The sequence below is a fragment of the Zingiber officinale genome, chromosome 4A (genome assembly GCF_018446385.1).
Source record: "Zingiber officinale cultivar Zhangliang chromosome 4A, Zo_v1.1, whole genome shotgun sequence".
Taxonomy (NCBI): Eukaryota; Viridiplantae; Streptophyta; class Magnoliopsida; order Zingiberales; family Zingiberaceae; genus Zingiber; species Zingiber officinale.
The window spans coordinates 36341675-36366907 of record NC_055992.1 but is presented as its reverse complement, the minus strand read 5'-3'; the positions used below and the strand labels follow the sequence as shown (position 1 = coordinate 36366907).

At 31.8% G+C, this 25233-nt stretch overlaps 1 protein-coding gene across 1 annotated transcript in view; it reads left to right on the top strand.

The window, feature by feature from the left end:
- LOC121969816 (callose synthase 9) overlaps positions 1 to 25233 on the top strand; it is a 100238-nt gene that overhangs the window by 57665 nt on the left and 17340 nt on the right. The window contains exons 43-48 of the mRNA XM_042520074.1: positions 6054 to 6101; positions 19356 to 19514; positions 21436 to 21549; positions 21631 to 21719; positions 21794 to 21952; positions 22070 to 22172. Of these exons, the coding sequence (XP_042376008.1) occupies positions 6054 to 6101; positions 19356 to 19514; positions 21436 to 21549; positions 21631 to 21719; positions 21794 to 21952; positions 22070 to 22172 (672 nt within the window). The remainder of the gene's footprint in view (positions 1 to 6053; positions 6102 to 19355; positions 19515 to 21435; positions 21550 to 21630; positions 21720 to 21793; positions 21953 to 22069; positions 22173 to 25233) is intronic.

Sequence of the window (25233 nt, the reverse complement as noted above, 5' to 3'; positions counted from 1 at the left end):
GCGTCCGGTAGCGCCGGAGGTATCCGGTGACACTTCCGGTGGCGCCGGAGGCTTTTGGCGACGCTTCTGCTGGCGCCGGAAGCGTCCCGCGACGCCTCCAGCCCCGCATGTGAATCGATTCCTTTCGTCGCAATTCTTGGTTGGCGACGCACGCGTCCTCGCTAGCGACGCACGCGCCCTCGCTAGCGACGTGATTCCTCCTGTCGCTGCTGTGACGAACGCAGTGATGCACGAAACAAAGTGGCTTATGGTGCCGATTTTGTGCGTCAAGCGGAACGACAAATTTTTTCCGTGTTGGGCGGCACGGAACGAAATTTTGATCCTTATATATAGATATATATCATTCTTAATTGTTTATATTTTATTTTTCTATTTTAATATTATTTTGATGTTGATCATTATTCTTTAGGATGTAGACTTTACAATTTCTGCTCTTTAAATAACTAAGGAGGCGTTTGGTTTAGGGGAATAAGAGTGGGAAATGGGAATAACAATCATTGATTGTCATTGTTAATGTTTGGATTGCATGAATGAAAATACAAATAAGGGAATGAATCCTTATAATTGGGTAATGACTCGTTCCCATGTCCCCCTTCAATGAGCCATTACTCTATTTTCAACAATCAAAATATTCCCTTATTCCAAAAATATCCTTGATCTAAAACTAAAGTTTCCCCTTTAATATCAAATATCAAAATATATTTATTTAATTTTTCTTTCATATCACTTTCTCTCTCCTTGTTCTCTCTCATCATATTTTCTCTCTCCTTATTTTATCACACACTTTCCCTCTCCTCAATCTCTTCCATCACACTCTCTTCCCTCTTTTTTTTTTCTCATCATACTTTCTCTCCCCTCAATCTTTCCCATCACGCTCTCTTTTCTTTTTTTTTTCCTCATTGCACTCTCTCTCATCATGCTTTCTCTCTCCTCAATCTCTTCCATCATACTCTCTTCCCTCTTTTTTTTCTCATCACACTTTCTCTCGCTTAAATATCTCCCATCACACTCTTTTTTCTCATTGCACTCTCTCTCATCATGCTTTCTCTCTCATCACACTTTCTCTCTCCTCAATCTCTCCTATCACACTCTCTCTTTTTTCTCATCATGCTTTCTCTCTCATCAATCTCTCCTATCACACTCGCTTCTTCTTTTTTTCTCATCGCACTCTCTCTCATCACATTTTCTCTCATCATACTTTCTCTCTCCTCAATCTTTCCCATCATACACTCTCTCCTCATTTTTTCTCATTACAGTTTCTCTCTCTCTCTTCATCCTCTCCCATCATACTTTCTCTCTCATCTTCTCTCATCATGCTCTCTCCCATTACACTCTCTTTCCTCATTTTCTCTTATCATACTTTCCCTCTGTTCATTCTTTCCCATCACACATTCTCTCTCATCATACTTTCTCTCTCATCATTTATCTCATCATATTTTTCTCTCACATCTAAATTTTTTTCTTATTTTCTTTTAAGGATAAAAAAGGAATTTTTGATTTATTCTGATAAAAAATATTCAACTAGCTAAACATTGTTTTTAAAAGTGATATCCATGCTCATACCCATTTCCATTCCACAATACTATGATTCTCATTCCGATTCCTATTCCTAAGAAAGAACCAAACGCCCCTTAAAATTGGCTTCTTCAAGGTGAGATTATAGTCCCTATGGGGTCAGAGGTAGACTATCCAGAGATATCCACTACTATAACTAAGATGAATACTATTTTTCATCTTATTATCTTTTGCTATGTTTTTTGGATGGGATCTACTTTAGTATGATGGGGAAAATGCATTTTTTACTTGGAGAATTGGAAAATGTGTTACACAGAGTCTTTGCCTTCATTGGACAAGGAACTTGGAAACAATATTTGTAAATTTAAAAAGAATTTTATCGGTTTCAAACAATTTTTTGGAGCTAGGTTTGAAAGGTTTATGAAAAGCATGTGGGAGATGGAACATAAGCAAAGTTGTGATCTTTACGGGGCAATAAACATTTTACTTGTTTATGTGGCTGATATTCTTATGACAAAAATGATGCCATAAGGAGTAATGTTTGAAATCTCCAATCATGTCAGACTTTTGAATTTTGATATCATAGGTTTAAAGTATTATTTATGGTAGACTTTCAATCCCCTATTGAAAATGTATAGTTTCAACATCATAATATGATGACACTTATCATAGTTTGACATGTATCGAATCGAAGGATGATTATATCAATTTAGATGAGTTATATTCCGTTTATACCCTTCATTTCACTTATATACTTGCCATTTTTCGATGTGCTAAAGCATGCCGAGATAGATTCGAATGAGTTTTTACTTATTTAATTCTCTATCTCTTAGATTTTCTTCATTCAAGAAAATTATATTTATTAATAATCCACAATTTGATGTCAGTATGTATGGATATAAATTTTACTCCTATAATATTCTTTCACTTATCTACCTACACATTTAAAGCTATGAGAAATTTGATGATCACTTAAATTTTTGAAGAAACGTGCCATACAAAAATAATAATCATTACATGAATTTATCTTGACGTATTTTATAGCATGCCAACACGTGCTGAATGTTGGCACAATCAATGCAGGTGCCACATGAGATTATTTGTGATTTAGGGAAAAATGTGTTTCATCCCTTCTGTTAGGTTCAATAGAGATTTCAAACCATTATGAGAAGAAATAATTGGTAAGAATTAACTTGGAGGTTTGTGATTAAAGAACTTGGAAGCTAAAGTTCTTCGTTGGCGTTGAATCTGCTTATGCAAAATAAGGTATTTTTATCTCCCAAAGGAAATTTATATTAGAATTCAGAGTAACACTTAGAAGTTGGATTGTGATAACAAATCAACCAATAGCATCACACACAATTGAATGCAACATGATCCATACATATTGAGATTAAGAGACATTCCATTAATGAAAAGGTTGATGTTGGATTAATTACTAAATGACATACATGTAGATGTGCTGACAAAGGGTCTATCTACCACTAGGTTTGCAAACATCACTACCAAGTTGGAACAACTAATATTCATTCACAAACTTGAGGGGTATTTCTCATAACCATGTTTGCTAGAAATATTCCATACCATAATACTAAAAATATTTCCTGCTACATATCCTAGAATATTATTTAAAATATGTGTGAATTATTTTATATTTATCTCCCTCAATGGTTTTTTGCCCTTTTTAATTTTATTTATTAACATTTCTTTATGTATTTTATATGACAGTAAATATGGATCAATCCTTGTATGAGTTAAATGATTAAATAGAAAGCTTTTCCACAAGCCATATATTGGCAAACTAATTGTTCAGCTTATGACTCTTAGGTGACATAGAACATTGTAATGGAGCAACAAGCATAGTAATAGTAACTGATGGAATATCTTTTTTATTTCGTGTGTATTAAACTATAGGGGTATTAAATTAATGAGTCATACCATGAAACTTTGAGAAAGAGCAATAGAAAAATGATTAAGGAGACCATGATGATCGAAAACCAATTTGGGTTCATGCCTGAAAGGTCAATAATAGAAGCTATACATCTTTTTATTGAAAATATCGAGAGCAAATCTACACATGATATTTATTGATTTAGGAAAAACTTATGATAGAGTTCCAAGAGATTATATGAAGAATTTTAGAAAAGAGAGGTGTTAGCATAACATATATTGAACTTATTAACAATATATATGAGGATATAACGACTGGAGTGAAGACTTTAGGTGGAGTAACTGAAGTATTTCCAATAAAGATAGGGTTATATCAAGAATCAGTTCTAAGTCCCTATCTTTTTATATTAATTATGGACGAATTCACTGCGCACATTTAAAATACAATACCGTGGTGCATGTTGTTTGCAGATGATATTGTTTTGATAGATGAAAGGAGTAAATGCTAAATTAGAATCTTGACGAGAATAGAAAGGAAAGGTTTCAGACTTTAGTAGAATAAACAGAATATATAAAATTTAAGTTTAGCAATATTAGACGTAATGAGATAATTGTTAAGATAGAAAATGACGAGTTACCTAGAAATGAGAGCTTTAAATATTTAGGATCAAAATGATGGATGGATTGAGAGAGATGTCTTACATAGAATACAAGTAGAATGGTTGAAATGGAGGAGAGCGTCAGATGTTTTATGTGATCGTAAAGTATCTCTAAAACTTAAAAAATGTTCTACAAAATAGCAATTAGACTTGTTATGTTATATGAACCTGAATGTTGGGTTATGACTCAAGCACATGAGTGGAAGATGAGAGTTGCAGAGATGATGATGTTAAGGTTGATGTGTGGACATACGAGGATGGACAAAATAATAAATGAGAATATTAGAGAGAGTATTTAGACGATCAATAAATGCTCAAGTTAGGCGATGTGAAACTATATGACAAACACACATCAAATAAGGAAGAGGAAGACCAAAAGACTTGGTTAACAATAAAATAAGATAAAATTTATTTAAGTATAGATGATGATATAGTAGAGGATAAAGTCCAATGACGTAAAAGGATTCATATATCCAACCCTATCTAGTAGGATAAAGCTTAATTGTTATATAGATGATGATATAGTCGGGGATAGAGTCCAATGACGTAAAAGAATTCATATACCTAACCCGCTTAGTGGGATAAAGCTTGGTCATTGTCATCTAGGAATGTCAGTCTTACATTTAGCAGCTGAAATGAATTTAAGTATTTATTTTCTCTTGTTCGTCTCTTAATTTTTTCTCTGCTCCTTTCCCACTCTGCTACCTATCTCTCTTCACTTTTAGCTGAAGTTGTAACAGTGTGTATCTCTCTTTCCTTTACCTCCTAATTTAAGAAACAACACCTAAATCTGTATTCATCTGCCACTGAGCTTTCTCTTATCTCGTACAAGGTCTTCAGATCATGAGACTCATCTAGTTGAACAAGAAAGAAAAAAAATGGGACTTCGTTAGACAAAATGAAAGAATGCAGGTGAACTCTGGATTTACTTTTACCAATTACACCTGCAGTATATGCGTAATCCACACCTCATTTGCGTTGCCTGCTATTATGTTGTTGCTTGTTCTATTTTGACATAGATGCATGTATGTCATTGATGTTGGTATGCATAATTAGCATTGTTTCCAATTTTTAATATTTTGCTTCTGTTTCTCTTTCTTTGTACACATTTCATAGATATTCTTGATCATCTTAAAAACTTTGTATTTGGTAGTCAGTCTCATATATAGTTTTGCAATGGTTTATCTGCCGCAGATGTAATTGCAATTAGAGATTTCTCTCTTCTTTATCCATTTAGAGGGTGTTTGGCTGAGCTTATAAGCTCTCTAAAATATCTTATAAGCTGTTTTAGAACTTATAAGCTCTTCAAATTTGTTGGTAAAATTTTTTTCAAATAGCTTATAAGTTATCAAAATAAGTTGTTTTGGAGCTTATAAGCTGTTTTTAAAAAAGTACGGGAGACCTTACTTTTTAAAAAAGATTTTATTTTAATAATTTTCTTCTCTAAAATATCCTTATATAATTTTATAAATTCCCATCTCATCCTCCATAAATTTTTATAAACCTAATATCTTTCTATCTCCGCTGCTTTCTCTTCCAGCGCCGTGACATCTTCTCCGTTGACGCCTCTTTCCAATTTTTCTCTCCCCCGATGTAGAAATTCGCCTAAACTCTCTATTAATAAAAAGCTCAAAACCCTCTATTAATAGTATTATACCCTTTTTGATAATTTTATTAATAAAAAGATCTTATAATACCAAACAATTCAATACCTTTAAGTTGATTGTAATAAATTCACCCAAACACTTTAACAACTTATTTTTAAAATAAGACTTAACAACATATAAGCTCCTAAAATAACTTATAAGATGTACGAGCTTATAAGCTATTTTTAGTAAGTTTAGCCAAACACCCTCTTAAGTATTATTGTGATTTTCTACTTTCTATTGTGAACATTTATTTGTGGAGTGTCCTAGATTTTTCATTCATTTTTGGATGGCACTTGCATTCCTCTTGCTTAATCATCTTCCATCTTTTGCTTTTTTGCAGTTGACTGTGTTGACCGTGTACATATTTCTGTATGGAAGAGCTTATTTGGTTAGTTTCTGTACTTTTTAAATATCATATCTATTAAATGAGTTTGTAAATGGTAAGTATTTAAATTAAAAAACTCCAGTAGTTTTATAATCTTTGGATGATAAAATTGTTAAACAGAAACTATTATAATTGAGATTTTATTTGTGATTTTGTCACTTCTTACAAGGGTAATAACTAGTAAGCATGACACATTTCTGCATATCTATTTGAGAACCTGTATGTAGAAGAGGACATTAATCAGAGAATGTACCTTTTACCATATGTTTCCAGTACTTTCTTTTTTATCTTTAACATTTTATGTGGATATGCATATATGACCTTGACAAAAAAAAATTATCATAATTTTCTTTTATTGAAAGATTTTTGCAGATTGATTGTTTTATGTAATAAGATCATGATTGGAGATGAACAGAAGAAAGTTATCTGGTGGCCGGTTGCATTTTTATTATAGTTATTATGGAAGTATTTTTGTTACTTGTTAATTGTTCATTTTTCTCAAATTAGCTGGATAGTCTATAGGCTGAATAGATGTATAGTGAATTTCAATCTAATATGAATAGTACCTAGAATTCAATATATTGGAGTAAAAGGTGAAATCTTCACCTCGACGACTCTTCCAGAGTAACCCCCACTAAAAGGGAGGTAAATCACGAGAGACTTCACCCAACAACAGCAACAATGCATACAAGAAGGGGTTGAGACAACCAACGGGACATTCCATAGCCGCTCGGAATCGATCCCAAGCCTATTGACAGCAACACCTTTGTATGAACTAATTGTGTCAGCTCGTAAGGGGCAATATATAATTAGATAAAATATTGTTCTTGTTGAAGGGGAGCCTTGGCGCAACGGTAAAGTTGTTACCATGTGACCAAAAGGTCACGGGTTCGAATTCTGAAACAGTCTTTTGCAAAAAGCAGAGTAAGGTTGCGCACAATGGATCCTTCCCCGGGACCCCGCATGGCGGGAGCTTTGTGCACTGAGTTGCCTTTTTTTTTATTGTTCTTGTTGATAACAAAGACATCTGCATTAGGTGCAATACGTAAAATATAATCCAAACCAAATTTTAGTTAGAATGGTCATAAATTTGCCAATTAGTGACAAAAGGTACCCTTAGTATAGTTGGTAACTAAACATGATATGGCCGAAGTTTGGTGTCTGATTTTCGAAGACTGGGATACTTTTTGTTAATGAATCTAACTTTCACTTGCATAAATCTTTTTGGTTTTTATTGGATAGAAAGAAATAGATCTGATTATATTAGAAACAGTTTTTAGAGTAGTCACCTGTATCAATTCAGTATGATTGAAAATTCTTTGTTTCTTACATTATCTTGCATCTCGGTGATATTTATCGTCTTCTAAATGCAACAACCAAATTTATGTAAGACATTTGACCCTGAGATTTTCAATGAACTTGCAATATCCAATGGTATAAAATTGCCACCCAGGAGTGCTAGTCCAAATACCGTTCAATCAACTAGATGACAGAATATGGTTAGAGAAATTATATCTTTTTATTAAATGCACTAATAAGATCAAGTTCAATCATCATGTATGGAGGTAAAATAAAGTGGTTAGCTTGAGGAATGGCTCGTCTCAGTTATCCACATGAGATCAAATATATGATGTGCCACTTAGAATTGTTGCAAGGATAAAACAATATCCACAAAGTTTATAAACTTTTACTACTATTTCTACCATACCATTAACCAAGTTTCTTTGATATCAATTGTACTAGACATGCACCATCATTGTAGAAATAAGAAAAAAGAAGGGTAGAATAATATGCACTGCTAGATTCCAAGTTCATGAAGGTGCTTTATTTCAATTAAATTGTATAATTAATATCAATTTCTTTATGAGTTATCATTTTTAGCAAATTTTTATTGGTTTGTGTCTGATTTTACCCTACCGAAGGCAATAAAAATGAAGAAACAATTCTAACATTATAACTAGAGAGCAATATTTGTGTCAAATAGGAAAACATCTCTTATATTATTAGAAGAGATGTGACATTTTCTAAACCTAAGGTTTGAAATATTAAGTTTATACAAGAATTTCCATCTTAATTAGAATGGTACAATTTTATTTAGGACCATACCATGTGATGATAGTGTCAATATTAATTTTTATATAATTCCATTCAATTTATAATTGAATAGATAGTAATTTGTATATAATCCCACTCAACTTTTAATTAAATAGATATTTTTTATAACTAAATAGTCTCATCTCTCAATTTATATCTTATTATTGTTATGTATTCATAATTATGACAGTAACATAATTTTATCAAAAGTTAATAAATAATTAAAGTTATATATTTAATATATATTTATATCATATAACTAAGTTTATATAATTAATTATTTAATATAATGTATACCCTAACCAAACGTATTCGTTATAGCATATAATTGACATATACTATGCATTCTCTTCCGTACTTTTGAGTCTTACAACATCTTCCTCACCTCTTCCCTGCGATAAGATTGCATCTGGTGCTTCACAAATTGAATCATTGTAGATTTGTTATGTCTCGGATCATGACACAGGCATCATTCAACAAGGGTCATCTTGTTCTAGGACATGCAATATAGGTAATTTACCTTGTCCCATCTAATATTGTTTTTTCGGTTAATTACGGAATTGGTAAATTTGTCTTTACTAAGATGAATCAATTTTTCAATCCTCACTAAACCTAAAATTCTAATTGTATTCAAATCAAATGATAAAAGCTCATGTTAATGATAAGATGAATCGATTAATGGGAACAACAAATTTCTCAAAAATAAATGCATCATGCACATTTATACCTAAACATTCCATATTGAATCGTGTTAATGGATCCTTCTAAGTGGGGTTGACTATTTGGATCCTCCTACTCTATTGGGCTTTTATCTTCTAATATATTATTATATATTTAAATAAATTATATCTTATGTTATCGTTATTAATTAAATCTTCTTTGATTTTCCTCTTTCTAGTTAATGTATGTATCATTATTTTATATTATCTAATTAGAGTATTTATTAAATGTGTCTCTCGAAGTTTCCCTCAATAAGTATAATTCTGACTTTCTCTCTAATGTTATCATTTTTTATCCTATCCATCCTTTTATATCTGCACATTTACATTTACATCCTCATTACTCTTCTATTCATGTACTTAGTTATAATTCAATATTTAACTCTATATAACATAGCAGATCTAATTAGTATTTCATATCTCTTTGAGTTAACACCTTACAGTCACAAAGATATGATAGTCTCCTCCATTGCAACTTTTATTATATGTAAAATAATTACTAAAGTGATACTAAATACTTAAAGCTCTAATGTTACACGTCATCTTTTATTTTAACAGTTGTCTTACTACTAGTAATATCGCTAAGTATAAATTTCATATATCTCGTCTTTACTTTACTAAGCCTAAATTTTTCACTTCTAGTGTTTCATGTGAAGATTCGAGTTTAATATTTACTCCTTCACGTATTTCATCTATCAAAACAATATCATCAATAAATAACATGAACTATGATAATGTGTTTTGGATGTTAAGGGAGTTTATTCATGATTAGTGTAAAAAGATAAAAAATTATAGTTGATTCTCAAAGTAACCCTATCTTTATAGGAAATGCTTCATTTATCTAGAGTCTTTACTTTTGTCATTACATCTTCATATATATTCTTAATTATTTTAATATATATTGCGTTAAAACCATTTCTCTTCTAGAGTTCTCTACATAATTTTCCTTGGGTCTGTTGTAAATTTTTTTTTGTACGTCAATGAATATAATGTTAAGTCTTGCTTTTTTTTTTTCTCGATATTTTTATTTAGTTACTTTAAAAAGATGTATAATTTCTATTGTCGATCTTTCATACATAAATTTAGATTAATTTTCAATCATCTTAGTTTTCATAGTTTTTTTTATTACTTTTTTTTACAATAATTTCATAGTATGACTCATTAGCTTAATGCCTTTATAATTTGTATAATTTTGGATATATCTTTTATTTTTAAATAAATGCACTAAAGTACTTACCCTCTACTTATCAAACATTTTTTTTATTTTCAATCTTGTTGAATAACTTTGTAAGCTTAGTAATTTTGTAAGCTATTCAATACCTTCTTTTCCTAGGCACTTCTTTATCTTTGTTGAAATATCATCTGATTTAACTATTTTTTCCATTTTGCATCTCATTAAGTTGTTAAATTTCTTAAAAGAAAAGTAAAGAATTTCTTAAAAATTTAAATGTATATATTCATCTAACCTACGTAAATTTCCTAAATTAAGTTGGTCAGCTAAATAATCATTGAAGTGTGTATGAAAATACATGTTTTGTTCTTTTTTATTTCTTCATCATTCATTAATATCATATTACATTCATCTTTAATCCATCTCTTTTTTTAGTTATTTTATATATACCTTTTTCCTTCTTTTGTATTTAGTTGTTGATATAAGTATTCAAAAGTATCATTCTTGTTTTCACTGCTTTCTTGACATCATTCTTGCATATTGAACTCTATTAAGAAGTTTTTTTCATTCTTATAAGTGTATAATAACTGATAGGTTGTTCGTTTTTTCGTCATTTTCTCCTCTATTATTTTGTACCGTCACTTAGATTTTTTACTTGGTGGTACATATTCTTTTCACTAAGTATGCTCCTGGTCATCATTTTTAAATTTAGAGACATCTTATCCTATGTCGTATTCGAGTCGCTATGTATTTCTCTTAATTCTTATGCTCCTACCCTTAACTTAAAGATACTTTACTTCCCATCCTAAACATTCTAGCTGTCGCGCATGTTTTTCTTCTGTTGATACTATGCTTAAGATGCATATCTAATATTGCTAATTTATATTGGGTAGTTTCTCTAGAGTGATTCTAGAATATTTACAAATCTTTTTATCTATCTTCCTATCTATAAGAATTTTAATTTGTGACTTATTATTCCACTTTTAAAGGTACTCTAAAAATTATGGATTTGTATGTTATCACAAAATCTAATATAGTTTTTCCTTCTTTATTTTTATTTAATAATCATAACCTCATGTACCTCATCTTATTTTTAATTTCTTACTCCTACATGCCCATTTAGATCCCTTCTTATTTAAATCTTTCCGTTTGGAGGAATTTTTTATACTATCTCATCTATAGCTATTTTGTGTCTTTTTCTAATCCTACTTATGAAATGTTTAATATTAATAGTTTCTTTCATTACCACTATCTTGAAAATTATGATTTTATCTCCCTTCTAAACTACGTTTGCTATTTCATCCATAACGAACTATTTATAATAATACTTATTTTATTTTTTATTTATCATAAGTTAAAATTTGAGTTTTGTATCAACTTTATCTTTTCTCCTACCCATTTTGTTTCTTCCGATCATCGTATCTACAATTTTTATTACTTTAGTGAACGTTTTTATGTTTCATATTTTAAATCTAAGATAATTTATATTCCTATAATGTTTTTCTTATCCAACCTATGCTTTGTGAATTCTTGTATATTTAAGACTGCACTCAAGTTTTCATGGAGATGTAGTAGGATGTTCTAGTCGGACCTTGCAACGCATTCATTCCGGGAACAATCTAGTGTTAGCATAATAGTTTGATAGTCATTTATAAAACATTCATCTGCCTTTGACATTAGCTGAGAATCTAACACAACAACCTTTTACATTCAAGCTTGTGCTGGACATTGATTGATTTTAAAATACCTATCGTAACAATATTCAAATAAAATCATCTATCAAATTATCTATAGCAATAACTGCTCACCGACTAAATTAAGTATTACTATACTACAATTCACCTCTGAAAGATGCCCACAAGTTTACTCTTGAGACATTTTCCCTAAGTTATAATAGAATTAAAGAACCAAGAGCATGGTTCCAATGTTGAGCCATGCTGGAGTTTTAAACTTTATTAAGAATGAAAAAAATAATTTTGGTATTATGTTGACATGTTAAAAGATGAGAAGTGAAATATATTTAAGGAAATATTAGGAGAAATATAATTCGAATACGACATGAGATTAGATGATATCAAAGTTAAAAATAATATCCAAGTGTGTACTTGGTAAGTCAAAGGGACATGCATACAAAAATCTTGGTAATGGAATAAGAAAATACCGGAGAAAGTGAAGGAAAAACGAACAACCTATAAGGTATTATATACTTGTAAAGTGAGAAAACTTTTAAAAAAAATATACAATAACAAAAAAATGACTAAGAAAGCAGTGAATGAAGCTAAAAATAAATTTTTTGAATGCTTATATCGAAAATTAGATACAAATTAAGGGGAAAATGACATTTTCAAAAGCTTACGATATATTTTAAAGAAATTTTATGTTGAAGTGTTAGCATATTATATATTGAACTGATTAAGGATATGTTAATGACAAGAGTGAAAACCGAAGCGTTTCCTATAAAGATAGGGTTATATTAAGGATCAACTTACTAACTTTTTACGGATGAACTCATTGGACACATTTAAGACACGGTATCATACTGCATGTGAAGGAGTAAATGCTAAACTCGAATCTTGACGTGAAACACTAGAAGTGAAAGACTTTAGACTTAGTAGAGTAAAAACAGAATAAATGAATTTTAGTGTTGGTGCAGCTAGGGGTGTAAATGAACTAAGCCGCTCACGAGCTATTCGAAGTTTGATTCGATAAAAGCTCGTTTAATGAGGCTTGTTAAGATAAATAAATCAAGTTCAAGTTTCACAATATTCGGTTCGTTAGCTCGTGAACATGTTCGTTAAGCTCATAAATCAACTTTTAAATAAAAAAATAATAGTTTTGATATTGAATTTATAGATTTTACATTCTACTTATGAAACATATAGACAAATATATTAAATTTCTTTATTAGAAAAAAATTAAAATTTTTAATAAGAATATGATAATTTTTTCTAAATATATAATTTATTTTTTAATGAATATTTAAATTTATAATTTATATTTATTAAGTTCGTTTAGACTCGATAAAAACTCAAATAACTCGTGAACCATGAATATATTCGTTAAATAAAACTCGAGCTCTGCTCGATTATAAACGAGCCAAACTCAAATATTCAAGAGTTCGGCTTGGCTCAATTACACCCCTAGGTGTAGCGGGGCCGGCAAGAAGGGGGTGAATTGTCTACTATCAAAGTTAAAATGAATCTCTTGCTTTGCTTAGCTAGGATGCACAATTAAATTAAGAAAATATATAGATAGTAAACATTAAGGAAAACAAGTTAAAGGATAAGGTAAAAGGACAGAGTTTTACTTGGTTACAATCCAGCGTTGAAAAGCTCACTAAGAAACTCCTTCGTTGATGGCGGAGAAGCTTTTTACACACGTTGATAGCTCAGAAATAACTAGCAAAGTTAATACAGAAATTGTTATTTATTTCCTAGCTCCAGGAGCTTTTTTATAACTACTGAAAAATTTTATCTGAAGGTGGAAGACACCTTCAAGAGGGTTCAAGGCGCCATCAATTGGTTAAGTTTTATAGCCGAAGATAAAACTTTATCTTCGGCTTAACGACTAGGAAAGGCGCCTTCAAGGGCTAGAAAGCGCCTTCGCACCCTTCATGGAAGGCGCCTTCCAAGCCTTTTCATCCGAAAAATGGTTTAACTTCCCTTATTAACCATTATTCACTCCGCTCACATGGGTGATACTCCGTCCATCCGGAATTGAGATCACCCAAACCCAACTCCGGCCTTTTCCTCAAGCAGGCTTCCTCCCCGGCTTCTCGTCCCTCGAACGTTGCGCACGTCTTTCTTGTCCATCGGTGTATTTTTTCGCAGCACCTCGTCTCTCGAATGCACCGAGCCCGTCGACTTCTTTCCCGTGCCATCCTTCTCGCTAGCTGCGTCTTTTGCTCGACTTCTTATGTTCCTAAGCTTCTGCACACTTAGACACAAGGATCAAACACACATAGGATCTAACTTAACTTGGTTGACCACATCTAAACTACCATGGGGTACTTACAATCTCCCTCTTTTTGATGTGTATCAACCCAAGTTCAAGTTAGGGTTAAAAATGTAATATAATAACTTATGTATAGAAGTTGCACTTAGAATCAAATATTGTAATGAATTAAGCTATAAAATTTTTACTCCCTTTTTACTTGTACTTATGTCTTCCCTTTTGATCACATCAAAATAAAATTTGGGAAAAATAAAATAAACTGTTAGAAATTTTGAAATATTTTTCTAGGGTTACTTAACAAGAATTATCAATAAACTAGCATGTTTTAGATATAATTTTCAAAAATATTATATCTTTACTAATTAATCTTGTTTTTACAAAAAATAATTTAGAAATTCGTTATCTATTTTGAAAAATTCTAAAATTTTTGTCAAACTTTAATAGATTAAGTTTTATCAGTAGAAAAGTTTTCACAGAAAAAAAAATTAATTTAATGAACAGAATTAATTTATTTTATTAGAACAATCAATTTTGGGAAAATAAATTTTAAAAATATTTTTCAATTCTGAAAATTTTCTGGATATTAAAAACATATTGTCGAATACTAGAAAATTTTAAAGTTCTAGAGTTTCTGTTTTCCTGAATTTTTAATATTAAAAATTAAATTTTTGGAAACTAATTCGTAATAATTCAAATAAAATTTGAAAACTGTCAAAGAATTTTATTATAATAGAAAACATCATATTTTATTATAGAAAAATATATGTTCCAAAAATAAGTTTGTGAATATTTTTTTAAAATATCGTTTTCAAAAAAAAAAAACCAACTCAACTGAAAAAAATTTTGTTTGTAGATAATATTTTTATTTTGTATAAATAAAATTTTGAACAAAAAAATTGACTAGAAAGTTAACAAAAATGATTGATCTTATCGACAAGAATACATTAAATTAAATTTCTAGCATGCTTTACTTTGTCTAATATGATAAAGATAATTTAGGCTTGCAAATAAAATTTTATTTAATTATTTAAACAAGATTTAGGAATCAAAAATAAATTATGCCCTATTGCGTTATCCAAATATTTTTTGGGAATTAATCATCTTTCTACTTTTGTAATTTGACTCTTATGGTATCTAAATACTAGTTAAGCTTTCGATGATATTTGTAATTTCTTTTTGGAGCATGGAAAGAATTTGAGCATGAATTGTCTTTTTCTCACCATTCTATTTTATCTTATAATTTATCATTTTCAAATTTCAATTTATTAAAGTCTTCCAGACTGCATGCATTTGTTAAAGTCAATTTTAACTTTACATTATCTTTTTCTAAATTCATCATATTTTTAGAAAATATTTTAATGAATTCAAATAATTCCTTAAGAGGTCAGGAACGTACCTTACTTACCGTTATGATTTCATTGTCCGGTAGTCCCCCTTCGTCGCTACTTTCTTCCGAAGACTCTGCCCCTTCATCGATTCTTATCTTGGATGAGTTTTCTTTGTCTTCAGGTAGGTATTCGACTATAAATGCTGTTCCGGCAGTTTCCTCAGTCTCGGGTTCTTCGGACGATGACTCGGTGTCCATCGAGAAGTTAGATTCGACTTCTTTTGGTTGTTCATAGAGTTTTAAGAACTTTTTCCAAAGTTCTTTTGCACTCTTGTAGTTGCCTATTTTGTCAAATTCCTCAACCGATAGTATGCTCATAAGGTGAAATTCAGCCTTACTGTTTGCCATAAACTCGTCGCGTTGCTTTTTGGTCCAGAGGTGTTCTTCGAGTTCTTCTTCGTTCTTGTTCTTTCGTGCTTCAAAATCATATTTCATTATTAATAAAATATTAAAATCTATCTTAAAGAATACCTTCATTCGTCGCTTCCAAAACGTGAACTCCCCCTCTAATACTGGTGGGTGGATGCTAGGTTCGTCCATCGTTTTTGTACTTAAGTAGGTCGTTAGTCCTTCTGAAGCAGTTGGGCTCTGATCAAAGTTAAAATGAATCTCTTGCTTTCCTTAGCAAGAATACACAATTAAATTAAGCAAATATATAGACAATAAATATTAATAAAAACAACTTAACGGATAAGGTAAAAGACCAGAGTTTTACTTGGTGACAAGTTAGGTGGTTGTTAATCCAAGGCGTTGAAAAGCTTACTAAGAGACTTCTTCGTTGAAGGTGGAGAAGCCTTTTACACACGTTGATAGCTCAAAAATGACTAGGAAAGTTAATACAGAACTTGTTTATTTTTTAGCTCCAGGGGTCTTTTTATATCTCTGGGAAAATCTTATCCGAAGGTGGAAGGTGCCTTCAAGATGGTTCAAGGCGCCTTCAATCGGTTAAGTTTTATCGCTGAAAATAAAACTTTATCTTCGGCTTAACGGCTAGGGAAGGCGCCTTCAAGGGCTGGAAAGCGCCTTCGTACTGTTCATGGAATTCGCCTTCCAAGCTTTTGAAGGCGCCTTCAACATTGTTCATCCGAAAAATGGTTAACTTCCCTTGTTAACCATTTTTTACTTCGCTCGCTTGAGTGATGCTTCGGCCATCCGGAATTGAGCTCACCCGAACCCAACTCCGGCCTTTTCCTCGAGCAGGCTTCCTCCCCGATTTCTCATCCCTCGAACGTTGCGCGCGTCCTTCTCATCCACCTGTGTAGTCTTCCGCAGCACCTCGTCCCTTCGATACACCGAGCCCGTCGGCTCTTTTCCCGTGTCATCCTTCTCGTTAGTTGCGTCTTCCGCTCGACTTTTTGTGTTTGTAAGTTCCTACACACTTAGACACAAGGATCAAACACACAGGACCTAACTTAACTTGGTTGACCACATCAAAACTATCATGGGGTATTTACAGATAGGAGTCTTTGAAACTGAAAGCTTTAAGTATTATGATCATTGTTGCAAAAATATGGAGGAATTGAGAGATTTCTTATATAAGATACAAGTAGCATGGTTGAAATGAAGGAGAGGGTTGAGTGTTCTATGTGATAGTAAAGTATTTCAAAAACTTAAAGGAAAATTCTACAAAATGACAATTTGACATGTTATGTTATATGGAGCTGAATTTTGTCTATGGCTCAAGCACATGAATAGATGATGAGAGTTGTAGTGACGAGAATGTTAAGGTGGATTTGTGAATATAAGAGGATGAACAAAATAAGAAATAAGAATATTAGATAGAAAATCAATGTTGTATCTATTGAGAGAAAACTTCTACATGTTTAATATAGTATCGATATATACTTAGATGCCTAATAAATGTTCTAGTTAGGCGATGTGAAAGTAGGATAAATATGCACATCAAACGAAGAAGAGGAAGATAAAAAAAAAAGATTTGGTTAGTAGCAATAAGTCAAGATAAAATTTATTTAAATATAGATAGTGATATTGTATAGAATAGAGCCTAATGATATAGAAAGGATCTATATAGTCGACCCCACCTAATGGGTTAAGGTCTAGTTGTTGATTGTTGTTTTACCATGCTGACATTTGGTGTTGGTAGTGATTTGGAGGAGAAGAAGGAATGAGATGACGAAGAAGGAAATGAAGTGAAGATAGCTATGTAAGCAGAATGTTCAAATAACATTCCATGTGGAAATTTTTGCACATCTAAAATGATGCAGTTTTACACTTGCTTAGCCACATGGTACAAGAATATAACAAGCATAACTAGAATTCATAATGGCGCGCATATCATACGATGCCAAGGGGTGTAATGTGTCATGATAGCACACTCATTAGTGGCATAATTGACATAAACAATTTAAGAGATTACTTATGTTGATTAATATTCAGTTTTTATGATTTAATGGAGATGTGCATTTTGACTCTGCTTGACATGGTAAAAGATTTCATATCATGGCCAAGGGTGGGGAAATAATTCAGCAAGTCTAAAGTAAGCTGAAACTAATAAGCAAACAGGAAGGAAATCTCAATCAGAGAATCACATGTTTCCTGGAGCAATTAGAAGTAGCATAAGAGTTATTGAGCAACAGGACTTTCAGATGATTGATCTTCATACACACCTTACACAAATCAAAACGTAGCAGTTAAGAAATATGCAATATCTAGTGATTACATATAACAAGTTGGAGGCTTACAAATACCATACAAATTAATAGGTACATACATAATATGTAGCAAAGACAAATAATATTCATGTGACAACTTATTAGACATGTTCCCACGTCTTGAAACTTTCCAGTCCATGTCTGAACAAGGACGTCTTGAAACAATTTTCATGTAATATTTCATTTTTGCAATACCTTTTTTGCCAACATGGGGGAGTATATTGACCACAACAATAAACTTATAATAGTGTCACACAAAAAAAATATAAAATTCTAAGATATCTAAGTTCTGTGACAACAAGCCACATTTAAGTGATCAATATAATATATAGATAAAATCTAAAAATTACACAAAATTCAGAGATAAGTATGGTGAATTTAGTAATCAAATGCTATTGATTTCACTGTATTTTGATAATTACATGAGAGAATTAAATTTGTTAATTCGGCTGTTGCATAAATAAGTTAAAATTCATCATTGGCCATGTCTTAAATTTATGAATCAATTAGAAGTATCAAACAATATTTAGTTAATATAAATGATGAGATTATGAAAAGATAAGAGATAGCTTTCTGTTCATATAAAAATTTATCAAGTTTTGCAGCAGAAGATATTACAGTCAATATACAAGACAACGTCAATTATGGGAGTTTAGATTCATACTGCCTGATTGAAAAGGAATAGAAAAGAACTCCAAATGATAGCTTTAAAAATTTAATAAAATATGTATTAATATTATAAGATTTTAGTTGTTCAAGAACAAAAAACATTTGCTGTAAGATTAAAGAGTTTAGCATGTTTGATTCCCAAATTAATATAAATTTAAGCTTGCTAGGTCTTCCAGGAAACATAATTAAGCAACAGACAAGATTCAAAGACGTAGTAATTCAATAAGAGGACTAAATTGAAAAGAACAAGCAAGAAGACTATATTAAAGTTTATAGGTAGTATTCTTCTACTTATTTCCTCCTCTTAACCAATGTCCTTGAAAGAGCCTGGTCTAGTCTCCCAGTGAAAACCTTTTTTAATAACCTAAATTTTTGATAGTTGAGCTTGAGGTGGAGAAACTGTTGGATGGATGAAAAACACAGGGTATTTTATCACTTAGAGTTTGATTTGCTTTTCTTTGTGTTTATTTTGCACTGCCTTTAACAGTGTTGTATTGACTTAATGCTGTCAATTGGTTGAGCTTGATTGTTATGAGGCTTGACATAAGTGATTTATTAGTTTTGAAATATGAAAGCTACTTGTTGGTGCAGGCTTTTTCTGGAATTGGTGAAGCAATTCAAACTAGAGCTAATGTACTACAGAATACTGCCCTTGATGCTGCTTTAAACACACAGTTTCTTTTCCAGATTGGTGTCTTCACAGCTATTCCAATGATTTTGGGCTTCATACTAGAATCTGGTTTTCTGACGGTATTAACTTTAGTTATTTTTCTCATTTGCTATTTTGTTGATCTCTATTATTGCAAGTTCATGCAATTTAGAGGAATATCAAGTAAAATTGTTTGATGCATCTAGTGGTTAAACCCATGATTAGTTTAGGCAAGGCTGGGGAATACTAAAAAATAATGTGTTGAGCTAGTAGAACGAGGTTATGAAGCCATGCATAAAAAATAATATAACCTAAATGGGAATACTAAAATTAATGTGTTGAGCTAGTAGAACGATGAAATAAAAAATAAACTATTACGGGTGTAACCCCAATCAACTAAGAGTGATAAAAGAATATGTTAACATAGTATGGCTATGGTTAAAAAACGAGTAATAAACTTTCTATTTAGATAAGGTGAATCAATAAAATTGAAAATGCAGGAATCTATATAATGAAATCAAAATTGACTTTATGAACTGAATGTTGCTATTCATATAAGCTTGTATAGACTGCAGTGGAGGGATAAATTCATGATGCTGACCCCAAACAGTTTGCAGTAACATAAATTGTTGTTATTTATGAGTTTCTTGATTGTTTTATTTTTCATGACTTGTAAGAGAGTTTGCACATACTTTTTTTCTCCCATAATTATCTAATTGAGTTACCTTGTCGTGATAAAATTGATTGTTAGTGTTCTATTGTCTTGGTTTATATCTATCATTGCTACAACTTACTATTTGCAAATACAGGTGGAGCAAGTAACTGGTTTCGCAATGTCTTGAACTCAATTGATTTGATCTTAAGTATAACTTACATGAATAAGTTTCATAATGTCCTCCCCAAATGGCATAGACTTGAGTGGCAGGATAAGTTTCATAATGTCCACCTCTAATAGTGTCACTAATATTGTTGTTATTGCATGAGTTTGTCAGTTTGAATTTCTATGATTTACATGAAGAATTTGCACATTTGAATTTCTATGACTTACAAGAAGAATTCACATTTTTCTACACATTTAAATCTAATTAAGTAGTTTTGTTAACATAAAATTTGCATGTAGTGTGTGAATATGTCTTGGTTTATAATTTAATAGAGCTGCACCTTACTAATTTCAATTACAAATTGAACGTGTAACTAGTGTCACTGAACGAATTTGCAATTCATGAACTCAATTGATTGTCTTATGTAGTTTGGTGTCTGTCCATCTCAGCCTTCTTTTCTTTTATAAAAAGTGTGATGAGCTGATATTAATTTGAATTTTGTTGTAGAATTTTGCTATTCTATCTGTATGATTGCTAGCAGGACAAAGTCCAACAACACTAAAAATGACTGAAACATATTCAAACTGAAACATGGTCTGCATTATTGATTCGGTCTTGCCAATCATCAGCCATTTCTCCCACATGATGACTTGAAAGAATTATAAAATATGCATTAGATAAATTGTTATTTTAAGAATTAAATCGCCTGTAAAATATTGATGAGAAGATTTTGAATGTAAGCTGGGTGCTATAGAGGCACGGAAGGATGCTTTTGAATTTCATTTAGTGCTACTTCTATAACCAGTCAAGTTAACAACTTTCCAATTAACTTCCATAAAACTGAGATGTTTTTGTTTCAGTTTATAATTATTCCAGATTTTACAACAATATTGTTTGATTCATGATGGAAGCACAAGTGTGTATCAACAGTCAAGTTGATACTTTTACAACCAGTCAAGTTGGCTGTTTTTGTTTCCTGTATCAATCAATAAACTATCATTAGAAGTTACAATGTTTTTGGTGGGCACCATCAGTTTTTATAATTTTGAAAGACTTTCTTTGCAAGTTACTTTTTGTATTTTATATGCCAAAAGCATTCTTTCCTACAATCTTTGTAAATGCTTATTTTTTACTTTGATACTTTTCTACTATCTAATGATTTTATCTATGCAGTATGGCTAATTCAAGACTTTTTGCGCAGGCTGTTGTTAGCTTTACTACGATGCAATTCCAGCTTTGCTCGGTCTTCTTCACATTCTCTCTTGGAACGAGGACACACTATTTTGGCCGAACCATTCTCCATGGAGGTGCTAAGGCAAGTATTTTTTGTTATGCATCCCTATATTTTTTTAATATTCTTCCATATTGGCTATATTATTTTTATTTTCATTTTCAGTACCGTGCCACTGGTAGAGGTTTTGTTGTTCGTCATATCAAGTTTGCAGAGAACTATAGGCTTTACTCACGCAGCCATTTTGTTAAGGGGTTTGTAATCTTCTTGATCAAAGTTTAAGTTGATCATCAGCAGATGTTCTCTAATACCTTATCCTTCTATGCAGATTAGAAGTTGTTCTTTTGTTAATAATAATGCTTGCATACGGTTACAATAATGGTGGAGCTGTTTCATACATCCTAATCTCTGTTAGCAGTTGGATCATGGCATTATCTTGGCTTTTTGCTCCATATTTGTTTAATCCATCTGGTTTTGAGTGGCAGAAGTGAGCATCATATCTTTATCTTAATTTTTTGTTAGAATCTTGATAATTCCCACTTTTATTTCAACATAGGTGTGCTTCAAAGAAATGGAGTTTAAGTTGCTATTTGCTATTGTACAGGACGGTGGAGGATTTTGGAGATTGGACAGATTGGCTGTTTTACCGAGGTGGAATTGGAGTAAAGGGCGAGGAAAGCTGGGAAGCTTGGTGGGATGAGGAACTGGTATGCTTGCTGTCTTGGGTTATGCAGACCTTATTAATTCAGATGCCTTTTCTTCTATTACTTCTGAATATAAGTTAGTCCTTGATGAGTTTCATGATCATAAAGTTCAACATGCATGAGAAATCTTTGTACCTTTTCTGTTAGGTCAAACTTAGTACGGTCTCTTTCTGATTCAAATCTTGGTTTGGAATAGTACAAGCGTGTATTAAACATCATATCTGTTAAAAAATATTATGCCTTGACTAATATGCATAGTATATGTAGTGTTCTAAAAATTGGCCTAGTAGGCGCTAGGCACTACCCAGCCGTACCGAAAATATGCTAGTCGGCAAGCATAGGCGGCCTTGGTGCCTAGGCGGGATTAGGCAGTACTAGACACCTACTAATCGGTGGAATCGTTTTTTTTAGTTTGGGCTTTTAAATTTAAAGGCCAATTAAAAAAAACTGAAATGTAACCTTGAGTTTGTGTCCGATGATGATATTAAGTTTGTGTTCGTTAAAGAACAAGTTGAAAATTATGGAGAAGTAGAATAAATTTATAATATTTTATTAGTTGTGTAGTTTTTAACTCATTTTAAATTTGATATTATTGTATTGGAGTTATAGAATGTAATTTATTATGTAATTTATGTTGATACCGTGGAATCCGCCTAGTTGTGCCTAGTCCTCGCCTAGGTGTTAGGCGCTAGTCGGGCGGACTAGGTGCTTGGCACTAGTCTGGTGGCCAACTAGCACCTAGCGAATTTTAGAACCTTGAGTATATGATACTTGTAAGATGTGAGAGTGATTTACCAACCCAGGAAAACTCAATTTCTCATGTGGGATTTGATTGATGTGTCATCAATTTTGTGAAATGGTCAATGCAAAGCTTAGTATGACAATGATGAGGCATTGAGATAGAAGTAGAGAATTATCAGAAAAAATAGCAAAAAAGGTGTTGCTAATTATTAGTAATGAAATATACTCCATAGAGTATAATGCAATTCTATAATTGCAATGCCACTCTATATCATCAGTTCCTCTGATCTTACTTGGGCCAGTACACTATGCAGGAATTTCTTTGGGTTATATTCACGTAGGACGATATGGGTGTGAATGTAAGTTCCAACATGGTCGTTTAAGATTTTTTTTATGCTATAAATTGAGGTTAGTATTTGACACAGGTAAAGTGGGGGTAAATGAATAGGTTGTTTCAACCTTTGAAAAATATATATTGGGTCTGCAACTCTTCCCGTCTCTTGTAAAATTGGTATCTTTATAAAATAAACCAAGTTGGTGAACAAGTACTACAAATTTGGTCCTTTGTGTACTGAATCTTATAGAACAATCAAAACATCAAAATATGAATGATTAAGACTAAATTAATTCATAATTCTAACAAGGAGATGACACTTGTAGCTGATGTGATTGAGAAGCATGTAATATTACTCCTCTCTTTGAAAAGTATGTTTGTTCTTTTGTACTAAATTAGGAAACAATTTTTGAACAAAAGCATCTCACTTTTTTGAACTCATGTGCGTGTAGAATATCTCTCTTTGCTAACGCAAAATGAATTAGCCTAAGTTTTAGACATAATTAAACTCTAATAATGTTAGAGCAAATACAACACAATAGCTGCCCTTGATGAGATACTACAAGTCTATGTGAAATTCCTAATAATTAACTTAAAGTTAAAAACTTCAGGAAATGAACACAAAATACAAAGTAGTTGTAACAATAATGTGCACGTTTGCTTATCTCCTAAAAAGAATCTAAAGAGTAGTAGTAATTAAACTTATCATCATTATCAATATTCGAACTTATCTCTAATTGTATATTCGATAATGATCAGAGTTAATTCCTGTAAGTGGTTATCATTTTAAGTTTGCATTATTACTACCAGTTCTGTTCCATTGATTCAACATTTTAATCGCTATATTTTAGCTCTTGGCATTTAAATTCTCAAGGTTATCACTTTCTGTCAATATAAATTCATTAATCTCTTATCTCAATTTATTCTTTTTTAGTTACTCTGATCATATGTTTTGTTATTAACTTGTAATCCACATGAATAAACCAAAGGTACTAAACAATCAAATATAGTATAGGGTGCAACACAATTAAAAGAAGGATAGCAACAGAGTAAATAGAAACTTTTAAAAACTATACTTCCCATGTGTATCACCTGTATAAATAAACCGTAAACAAGATAAACTCATGTGAAGTTGGGAAAGAAATCAATTTTAACTCTCTTGTTTAACCACAATATGTTTTATCAAATTGGGCTATTATTCTTCCACTGTTGATGCCTACTAAGATCAACAAGAATCACATTTGAAATCAAAGCCTAAGGAGTAACATTTAATTCTCTCAAGATAAGCAAAGGCTAACCTTCATCAAAGGATGCTTTAATAGCTATTCCACAACTTACCATTGTGGGGATCATGAAGTGATGGAAATGCTAGAGGGGAGGGGCGAACAGAGTCTTTCTCTATTCATTCAGTTCTTACAATACTTGTTACACAACAGAAAGATAAACAAATAACAACAAGAAGTAAAAGGAAGACAAATCGACCAAACATGAGTTTTTTATCTAGTTGAGGACTCTTGCTCCTTGACTTCGACCCTCTATCCTTCTCCTCAATCAACTATCAAAGGTGGAGAAACCTCATACGACACAAGGGTTGTTAAAAGAGATTACAAGTGAAAGCAGAGGATTCTGATAGGGTTTTTCCAACTCTATTTGGTCCTTTTATAGGCTTTGAAACCTTCTGTCGTAATATTGTTTGCCGTTGATCAGATCTGTACCATCAACCTACTGGTTTGCTCGATCCAACTATTATCGAGCTCCAAGAGTTCTTTTCTGCTTTCCATCCTTTGCATCAATTGACTGAAACCTAGCATCAGTTCATTGATGTGCCACCAATCAATTACTGTCATTTGAACAAATGTCGATTGGATTCACATTAGTTAGATGAACAAACTCTAAACTCTAAATCAGCTTTGGGGGTTTGGGTTACTTCGTTCCATCGGTCGATGAGGAACTTAACTATGATCTATAATAAGGTCAAGTTTGCTTCTA